This window comes from Gekko japonicus, unplaced genomic scaffold, assembly GCF_001447785.1.
Source record: "Gekko japonicus isolate JY-2015 unplaced genomic scaffold, Gekko_japonicus_V1.1 scaffold1414, whole genome shotgun sequence".
NCBI classification, from domain to species: domain Eukaryota; kingdom Metazoa; phylum Chordata; class Lepidosauria; order Squamata; family Gekkonidae; genus Gekko; species Gekko japonicus.
The window spans coordinates 436,965-447,683 of record NW_015167580.1 but is presented as its reverse complement, the minus strand read 5'-3'; the positions used below and the strand labels follow the sequence as shown (position 1 = coordinate 447,683).

Here is a 10,719-nt window from a genome sequence, read left to right as displayed (position 1 = left end):
CTATGTGCCCATGTATAGACGCATGTCGCTGGAGTGAGGAAAAAAGCTGCTTACAGCTGTGCCTCCGCCAGGGGTGGGCCAACAGTGTGAACTCTCCCTTATAACTCCTCCCCAGTATGCTCCCGCATCAGTAGGTGCAGTGCGACCAGGGAATCCCCGGCACAACTTGGTCCAAGTCTTTTTGCCCCGCCTCCCTTGTGCTTCATACTGCCAGTCCGTCCTCAGCCTTACTTTTATTCCTAATGGTTGCATTAGGCCAATGGTGTCTCTGCATTATATACATCTCCAGTTCAGCAGTTTCCCTTAGGGACCAGAGGAGGTTTTTGTCTGGCTTCCCCATCTGACTGAGTCACTGGGCCAAGCACTGTTGTGCCACACTGCACAGTGATAATCGCCCTCATCTTCTGCCAGGGCTCCAGCGATGTTTAAATAGCAGGTGTTGCTGGTGGCGTCTTTGGAAGCAGAAAATCGAGAGGGGACTCCGGAACCCTGGCCTTTGCTGGAATCTGAGCTGTACCATAAGAGGAATCTGGGGGGATTCCCAGGCTTCTGCTGGAACCAGTGTACAGCATAGCCACTGATGCTGAGTGCACTGCTCATGATGCAGGAGAGCTTCACTGTGCTTCCTGGTGACACCGATGCTGAGGGTGGCTGAGATATGACATCCTGAGAGTTCGAACCTGGAGAAGAATATTGTAGAACCTGTCACATACATGCTGCTTCTGTGCTGCATTCCCTTAACAATGTTTTAATGTATATTTAGAGCCTTGTCTCACCTGCACACCACATGATCAGAAGGCTGAGAATAGGAGGCCAGAACATGATGATGAGATTGGTAGGTCCAAGGAGGAAAGGAAACTGACAACACTGGATGTTCTGACATTGACAGTCCCTTATATCTGGCCTGTTTACATCTGTGCTCCACCTTCATATTAATCAGCCCTAATGTGATTGGTCCTGACAGTCACAAGGATACCTAAAGGCAGGATGTGCTATTTTTGTGAGGGCTCTATTCTGGAAACTGGGTTGGATGTTCTGCTTCAGTCTTAGATGCTGCTTGTTGTAGGGAGGGGAATAGGTTAAGTGCCTGGCATGTTTGATCACATCCTGCTACTTTGTGATAAGTATCAGGAATGCAAGTCTACAAACCCCGATTAATGGCAGAAGCCTTTGTTTCTTGGATTGTTGGGAAAGACCCATATTTCGGCCACCTTAGGTATAGTTGATGGGTTAGAAGGGGGTGAAAAGTATAGTACTTGATCTTGGTGGTGAAGGACTTTGAGCTGTCTCTTAGCCTTGGACATCAGAGGGGGACTGTAGACAGTCATAGGTAGACAGGTCAGGACCAATGCTCCCTCTAAGCTGTAGAGTCTTGTGAGCAAAAATTCTACTTTGTGAGCAACTGGTATTAAAGTTGTGAGCGAGCGATTTGGCTACTGCATGAATTAGTTAGCTCTGGAGCCCTCCTTCCTGAGCCAAGACAAAAATGTGTGTGCCGGAGGCTAAAAAACTGTGAGCTAGCCCACACTAACTCAGCTTAGAGGGAACACTGGTCAGGACCCTGAGCATCTTTCCATTATACTGCTCTGATGCTATCCTTTTGATATGTAGATTACTACTCTTACGGAATCTCCCTTCCTCCTGGCTGACACCTTCTCTGACACACTCTTCTCCATCTCGGCCCCATGAGAACAGGACACACCATTCATCCTAGTTGGTTTGATTAGATCAGAATCCGATCTCTACTCTATCCTATTTACAAAGGTTTTTTCCTTACAATATTGGACTTCTATTAATTGGCAATGTTTACAAGGGCTCCATGTGTGACTTTGTTTTCTCAGCAGCAAGAATACCAAGTAAATGAGACCATCTTTAGATCATTCCTCATTATAGTCCACAACCTGTAATGGGGGAAACAATTCCTGAATGGCTCTAGGCCTTGGATTGTTCCTCACTATAGTCCACAACCTGGCACACACCCCATTCCCAGTTTCCTTGTTCTGTTGCTCACTGTCCTGTCACAAGCCTGCCTGCCCCTCTTCCTGTCACATGATGGTGAAGTCACATCACACACTTGAAAATTAATGGGTCCCATGCTGCCACCTATAGTAAGACCTGGTCTGAAAGTGTTCAAAACCACTGTGCTAGATAAACCCAACTGCTTATAGCTGACTTGAGTGTTTTCCTTTTCTTTTTAAAATGGTTGAAGTCTATGTGTTCCCCCACTCCAGTACTACAACAATCCGTGGCAGAGGAAGAGAGAGAATATCATGGACATCAAATATGTTAGATCACAGTCTGTATATGAGTGTTGACAGGACTTGCATCAAGATAGTCACAAATGTGCGTGAAAACCATTTCATACTGTTTCATGTATGAAAGACCTGCCCCACCTACACTTATGAAAGTGCTTATTACACTTTTGTGCTTATTATTTGCACTCCACATTATTTTTCCAGTCATGGTCTTGATCTCCTGGGCCAATCCTGCTAATGCACAATTGAGACTTCAGTGGTGCAATTTGTAATTTATTTATTTTTTATTTATACTTTCAGCTTGTATCCCGCTCGAACCCCGAGGGGTCTCTGAGCGGCTTACACAATTATTTGTTCCCTAACTAAGGCCACAATGTTCACACATCCCAAAAACAAGGTGAGAAAATGTTTGAGTACAAGATGAAAGAACATGAAACGGTTGCTTGGTGTATTGGTGAATGTGCAAATAATTCAGTGCTCTGTTACAAGAGGAATTAAAGGTGCAGTCAGAGAGCTGGAAGCTTAATACTGTGATGGGATTCAATAATGATCAAAGATAAAATTTTGATGGGTTTGCATTAGAATTTGATTCTAGCACTGGTTGGGAAGCCATTTCCATATGGATCCGACATAGGATAACTGTGGGAAAGGGCACTGCAAAGGGAATAAGTTTATGTTCATCGCAACATGCACTTACTCATATTGTCTAATGGTTTTAATAGTTTGATGGTGTCTCTGTACTATGTAGACCATTTGAACTCATTTGTTACGAGGGCCAGGTCTGACATAAATGTCACTTGGGCCGAACCATGTGTGTCATAAAACACAATGGCAAGTACAGGAGATATAAACTGTAAGGACAGCAGCTGATAAGCCCCGAGTTGGTGTATCCTCACTGCAAGCTCTCATGCATTGGGAGGGAGGTGCAAAGGAAAACCCGCATGGGCGGACTGGACAGCCAGTGGTGCAGCACTAGGAAGATGCTCCTACACTGCCTGACTGCTGCAGAAAAAGTTGTTCCATCATGCTGAAGCCACAATCAGGGTGGCTCCTCCCACTCCCCCCTGAGCAGTCTCCCGTTCTCTCCCTTACACTAGATGATTGCGGGCTGCATAAAAGCCCTCGATGGGCCTGATCTGGCCCCCCGGGCCTTATGTTTGACACCCATGATGTAGACGTTCAGTTCAGCTCCCCCTGGGGAATAGAAGAGGTTTTGGTCTGGCTTCCTCATCTGACTGAGTCACTGTGAAAAGCACTGTTGTGCCACACTAAGCAGTAATAATTGGCATCTTCTGCCAGGGCTCCTGCGATGTTTAAATAGCAGGTGTTGCTGAACTGGAACATTAACTACCACCTGTGCTCCTTCCCCTTTTGACTAGAGAAACCAAATTTGATTATCTGCAGCACGGTACATCAAGGACATCCTCTAGTGGTCATAATTGCAGTTACCACAATCATACATACCATGATTTCATGTCATTTGGTTATTCGTTTTAGAGTATTTGTAACACTGCTTCTCTACTTGAGGAAGCTTTTAGAGATATGTACTAGTGAGGATTCCCTTCAGAGCATCTCTTCCAATTGAATTATTGGCGTAAATCTGAGGAAAGAAACTGCTCTCACCCACAGACCTCATTTGAGTTCTGTTCAGGGAAGGTGGGGAAGGGGAAATGCCCCTGAAAAAGGGGCATCACCACCCAGCACGCACATATAAGGTGCAGGTCCCTTAATGAGGCAAGGCCAAGCTGGGCTCAGGTCCCTCATGGTGGTGAATCCAGGCAAGATTTATGTCCCTTAGCGATATCAGGCTGGGCCCCAGGCTGGCCACACGGTAAGGGCGGGCTGTCCAGGTGCATCCCTCATCAAGGCAAGGCCAGAAGTGGCCCCACAGTGGGCATGGTGGTCTGAGCCAAGCACCTCCTTTTCTGTGACTCCAGCTCAGGATGGTGGGGGATCACATCCACCGTTCTCTTCAGGCTGGGGTGGCCCCAGCAGGAAGGGACCCTCAGGTTAGAGTGGCCCCTATTGGGGAAGTGGCTCCCTAGGGTTTTAAGAGTAGCCATTAAGCATAGATCTTGGATGATGAAAGAATTTGGTTCACCAAACATGTACAAATGCTATATATTATTTAAAAAACAACAACAACAACACTGCATGGAACTACTGATAGAAGCTAAGAGACCATATACTAAAGACATACTGATTCTTTCTCTCAGTCCAGAATAATTGGTCTGCATACTTATGACTCCTAACATAGCACTTCAGAATTGTCCCTTTATGTTGTTCATATGAATGCATTGAAATTGGTGGGGGGAAAGCAGTCTGAGAGCTTAAATAAATGCTTAATCAGGCTCTAGGAATGGAAACCCTGAATTCAGGAGAAATATGACTTCAGATAACATTATCTGAAGAAGTGAGCAGTGACTCGCAAAAGCTCCTTCCCTGCCACATATTTTGTTAGTCTTTAAGGTGCTCCTGGACTCTTGCTCTTTGGATAACATTAAAAAGGTTCTCAGTAATTAATTATACCAGAAACAAAGCTTTGTTGGGATTGCTTTATGGACTGACTCCAGCATCTACCTACCATCAGTTTCCATGTAGATCTAATAGTATATTTGTGGGAAAGACCACACCAATAGGAACAAGTTTAATGTGACTGTATGTACATATTTTCAGAGAGTAGACATGCTGCTCTGTAGCAGAAGAGCTGGATGTAGGTCCAGTAGTACCTTAGAACCAACAAGATTTTCGTGATCTGAGATTTCAAGAGTCAAAGCTCCTTTTATCAGGTACCAATAGACAAGTAATCTGAGTTTACTCTTATTTTGTGTCAAATGGTTTCATTAGTCTGATGTTGTCTCTGCATTATAAACATGTGTAGTTCAGCTCCCTGTAGGGAATAGACGAGGTTTTTGTCTGGCTTCCCCATCTGACTGAGTCACTGTGCTGAGCACTGTTGTGCCACACCGAACAGTAATAATCAGCCTCATCTTCTGCCAGGGCTCCAGCAATGTTTAAATAGCAGGTGTTGCTGGAGGTATCTTTGGAAGCAGAAAATCGAGAGGGGATCCCGGAGCCCTGGTGCTTTCTGGAATCTGAGTGATACCATAAGAGGAACCTGGGGGGATTCCCAGGCTTCTGCTGGAACCAGAACACATCATAGCCAGTGATGCTGGACCCACTGCTCATGACGCAGGAGACTTTTGCTGAGTTTCCTGGTGACACTGATGCTGCTGGTGGCTGAGATATTGCATCCTGAGAGTTTGAACCTGGAAAAAGATGGTTGCATCAGTTGTCACATTCACACTGCTTCCCAAGGGCATTCACCTTAGCTACGTTTCAGTGTATATTCAGTGAATTCTCACCTGTGCACCACATGACTAGTAGAGAGAGAATGGCAGACCACAGCATGATGTTGAGTCTGAGTTCCCTAATGCGGAAAGAAAACAAAACTAAGACCATTGGAAATTCTTACACTAATGGCCCTTTATATCCATCCTGTTTGCATCTGTGCTCCACCTTCTTGGTCATCAGCCCTAATCTGATAGGTCCTGGCTATTATAGGAGGGCTCAAAGGGAGGGTGTGCTATTTCTGGTGAAGAATGTGTTGAACAGATCTCATAAGGGGTGCTATTTCAATAAACTTGGAGCTGTGAGAGACAAGTATTGCGGGACTGGGTTAGATATTTATTCCAGTCCTAGATGTTGATTTATTTAGATGTAGTAGGCATGTTGGATCACATCCTGCTACTTGCATGCTCACAATCACCAATGCGCTGCAGAAGCCACTATTCAGCAGAAGGTTGGGAATGATACACAGTTTAACCGTTTTGACTGTACAATTGATAGGTTCAGTGGTGGTGAGATGTATGTTGCTTGAATAGTTTCCACTGCTGTTTCAGCAGACTTGAAGAATTATCATCAAGGAAGCTAAATTCACCTCTTGGGTGTCCCAGGGTTCAGTCAGTCACACACGTGTTTTTTTTTTAATATTTATGTTAAACCTTAAAATAAGATCATGTTTAGCATTGAAGCTGCCATCTTTTTGCCGTTTTTGTAACCTGCTACTAGTGTGCATGTGTAGGGAGTAAAGCCCCATGACAAGTAAGACAATGAGAACCAATCACTCAGCGGTGGAAACAATTCCTACATGAGTCTAACACTTGGCTTGTTCCTCACAAAAGTCCACCAGTGTTCTGCTTATGTCTCAGCTAGTCAGTGTCCCATCACAATTCTTGTTCACACTCTTCCTATCACATGACTGTGATGTCATATGTTTGCAGCTTTGTGGCTTCCATGCTGCCTTCTATAGGTTAACAGTGGGGCCTGGGTGTGGGAAGGGTGAAGCCCACTTCTGTGGCTGACTCTATCTGCCTATATTTGCAACAGTGCCCGAGGTATAGAATAAAACTTTTCCTTTTTAAATAGTGGAAGTCTGTGTACTTCCCCTCTCCAATGCTGAAATAATTGGTGGGCTTTTTATATCTATAAAGGTGATAGGTAGGTAGGTAGGTAGGTAGAAGACAGAATCAAGATTCAGGATGATCTCGACAGGCTGGAAAACTGGTTTAAAAGTAACAAAATGAAGTTCAACAAAGATAAATTCAAAGTTTTGCATTTAGGCAGAAAAAAATCAAATGCATAATTATAGGATGGGGGCGACTTGTGTTGACAGTAGGGATGGGCACAAACTGAGAAAATGCATTTCAGTTCATGGTATGCCCGGTTCGCGAACCACAAACTGTCATGAACTTTTAGCCACCAAACAAACTGGTTTGGCTTGTGAGGTATGTGACATGGTAGCCGGCATGCTAAAGACACCAAACTCACAGGGGATCTCTGGTTGACTCTCCTCTACCTGCCCTCCAAGTTTGGTGAGGATTGGATTTAGGCAGTCCTTTCCCCAGAAAGCACTTTCCTGGGGCACCTTCTTTGGGGAGCCATAACTTGAACCCCCTAAATCCAATCCTCACCAAACTTGGAGGGCAGGTAGAGGAGAGTCAGCTGGAGATCCTCTGAGAGTTTGGTGTCTCTAGCATGCCTGGGGGAGGGGGCATTCTACCACCTCATGAATCGAACCAGTTCGTGAGGCGGCTAAAAGTTCATGATGGTCTGTGGTTCGCAAACGGCATGCCACGAACCATGAGCTGAATGCATTTTCCTAGTTGGTGTCCATCCCTAGTACTGTCAAAACTGTTGCTCCCCCTTTCCCTGTCATATGATGGTTATGTCACACTGTTGCAACTTATTGGGTCCTATGCTGCTGCATAAGGTGTATCCAGGGTCTGAAAACATACAAGAGCACTGCGCTAGATGAAGGCATCTGTCCATACTTGCAGCAATATCCTGATAAATGTTTCCCCCCCCCTTTAAAAAAGTTGAACTCCATGTGTTCCTGCTTCATTGCTACAACAATCTGAGATAGAGGGAGAGAGAATATGATAGACACCAAAATTTAAGATCACATTTGCATTCCACATTCTTTTTCCAATCACTGACTCGATCTCCTGGGCCAGTCCTGCTACTGCATGATTGAGACTTATATGGTGCCACTTGTAATGTTCACACATCCCAAACATAAAGCAAGAAAATGTTTTGCGTTTGAGAAGAATCACCATGGAATATTCATTTGCTACCCTATTTGAGAGTCTGTGGGTGCGTTCAGATGGGGCATTTACAACAGTATAGGTGCCGGTTGGAATCAGTGTACTTACCGGCATTTACACGGCGAACATCTGCCTTCCGTCCCTAACCGTTGCAAAGAGCTTTAAACTGTTGTATTCTGCTACTAGGTCCCCAAGTGGTGGTATCCTGAGTGCAACGGTTGTAATCACTTTACTTCCCCCCCCCCGGTCTGATCGCTCTCCACCGTTGTAGAGCCGCTTCCATCCACTGTGTGTGAACGGGCATACAGCGATGGGCTCCACAGACAGGAGGTAAGTGTGATCGCTTTTCAGCTGGCATAAACTGCAATGGTTCCAACCAGTACAGTTTATGCCGGCTGAAACGCCCCGTCTGAACGCACCCTAAGTCATTCAGTGCTCTGTTGCCAGAGAAGCTAAAGGTACAACCGGAGATCTGAAAGCTTAATACTACAATAGGCTTCAATGGCAACCAAAGTTTTGCTGGGATTGCACAGCACTGGTTGGGATCTTGCCACTTCCGTATTGATCTAACGGGGGATGATTGGGGGAAAAGGTCAATGCAAAAGGGAATAAGTTTACTGTGACTCCTGTGTTCATGATAACATGTACTTACTCATACTATCTAATGTTTTTTTATTAGTCAGACGGTGCCCCTGTACCACAAAGATATGCAGTTTAGCTCCCCTTAGGGAATATGAGAGGTTTTTGTCCAGCTTCCCCTTCTGTTTGAGTCACCGTGATAAGCACTGTTGTGCCACACTGCACAGTAATAATCGGCCTCGTCTTCAGCCGAGGCTCCTGCGATGTTTAAATAGCCGGTGTTGCTGGATGTATCTTTGGAACTAGAAAATCGAGAGGGCACCCCAGAGCCCTGGTACTTGTCGGAATCTGACTTATACTGGAAGAGGAATCGTGGGGGATTCCCAGGCTTCTGCTGGACCCAGAGCACATAGTAGCCACTGATGCTGGACCCTCTGCTCATGGCACAGGAGAGCTTCGCTGTGTTCCCTGCTGAAATGGAAGCTGAGGGTGGCTGAGAGATCACTTCCTGGCAGCTCAAACCTGCAAAAAAAATTAATATTGCAGAAACCGTCATATTCACGCTGCTTCTCAGCTGCATTTCTCTTAGCAATGTTTCTAGGTATATTTGTTGTACTCTCACCTGTGCACCACAAGGCTAGAAGGCTGAGCATGGGAGCCCAGGACATGATGATAAGATTGGTGGCCCCAGTGAGAAAGAAAACAAGACAGAAGGCAATGGAAGGTCTAACACTAACAGCCCTTTATACCTAACCTGCTTACAGCTATGCTCCGCCTTCATGGTAATCAGACCTAAGCTGATTGGTCCTGACTGTCACAGGGATACTAAAGCCAATTGTGCTGCTTTTGGTAAAGTGTGCTTCAGTCAGGTCACCAAAAAAGATGCCATTTGAATTGCCTGTGGGCTGTAACAAATAGTTTTGGGATTGGGTTGGATATATTGTTTCTATCATAGATGTTCATTTGGGAGGAAGGGAATGTGTTACGCTGCACCAGGCATATTTGGTCATACCCTGCCACTTTCCCCCAACTGGGAATGAATAGCTCTGCATTCTCACAGTCCCCAATGCACTGGAGCGACCTCTCGTCCTTGGGATGTTGGACAGGGCGCACAGTTTGGCCTTTTAAAATGTAAGCGGACGTGATGGCTTAGCTGGGGAAGGGGCTGTGGCTTAGTGGTGCAGCATCTGCCTTGTGTGCAGAAGGTCCCAGACCAGTTATAAGCCCTGAATTCTCCAGTTCATAGTATCGGGCAGTAGAAAATGAGAAAGTCTTCTACATGAGACACAGGAGAGCTGCCGCCATTCTGAGCAGACAATACGGACCTAAAAAGACAAACAGTCTGATTTAGTAAAAGCAGCTGCATGTGGGCTGATGGGTGGGATACTTCAAGGGCGTAGACTTTCCAATTTCCCGGGGGGGGCTGGGGCTGGGCCAGAGGCATTGCTAAGTCATTAAAAGAACTGGGACCCAATGACATCATAGGGAGGAGCTAGTGATATCACAGGCATGGTTACTATCTGTGGAGGTGGACCCATGTGGGATTTAGGGATGGGCTCCCCAGAAATTTAGGGAGGCCTGGGAACCGCCCTAGCAATGTCCCTGGGCTGGGCTAACCCCAGGAACAGTTGCCTTCTTAGCACACTGCTTAGAAACTTAGAAAGCCCCACACACACTGCACACTGGAATAAGAACATAATATCAGGCCATACCACATTGCAATAAAGCCCCTACAACTGTATACAGAAATACTGAGCTTCCCTACCATTTGCCACAACTAGCCCACCACACAAGAAGAAGAAGAAGAGATTGGATTTATACCCCGCCCTTCACTACCCAAGGGAGTCTCAGAGCGGCTTACAAACGCCTTTCCCTTCCCCTTCCCACAACAGACACCCTGTGAGGTAGGTGGGGCTGAGAGAATTCTGACAGAAACTGCTCTTTTTCAAGAACGGCTGTGCCAGAGCTTGTGACTGACCCAAGGTCACATCAGCAGGTGCAAGTGGAGGAGTAGGGAACCAAACCCGGTTCTCCCAGATTAGATTTGGCCCGGGGTCACTCAACCAGCAGAGTGTATTCTCACTCTGCTGGCTGAGTGACCCCGGGCCAAATCTCCCCCTCTCTACCTAACCTACCCCACAGGGTTGTTGTGAGGGTAACACACACACAATTTTTAAAAAGGTGTTCAAAAGTGAGCTGGGTGACCTTGGGTCAGTCACAGCTCTTTCAGAGAGAGAGAGAGAGGGAGGAAGGGGAGGGAGAGAGAGAGCTCCGCGCCT

General features: G+C 46.0%; 2 protein-coding genes across 2 annotated transcripts; both read right to left on the bottom strand.

Annotated features, from left to right (window-relative positions):
- Positions 1-303: 303 nt before the first annotated feature.
- On the bottom strand, positions 304-832 carry LOC107112709 (immunoglobulin iota chain-like). Its single transcript, XM_015413894.1, has 2 exons — positions 777-832; positions 304-680 (listed from the first exon to the last, which is right to left on the bottom strand). Exons 1-2 carry the CDS (start codon positions 820-822, stop codon positions 304-306), a joined length of 423 nt encoding a protein of 140 aa, XP_015269380.1. The 5' UTR covers positions 823-832.
- Positions 833-8,585: 7,753 nt separating this feature from the next.
- On the bottom strand, positions 8,586-9,118 carry LOC107112708 (immunoglobulin iota chain-like). Its single transcript, XM_015413893.1, has 2 exons — positions 9,063-9,118; positions 8,586-8,962 (listed from the first exon to the last, which is right to left on the bottom strand). Exons 1-2 carry the CDS (start codon positions 9,106-9,108, stop codon positions 8,586-8,588), a joined length of 423 nt encoding a protein of 140 aa, XP_015269379.1. The 5' UTR covers positions 9,109-9,118.
- Positions 9,119-10,719: the final 1,601 nt, after the last annotated feature.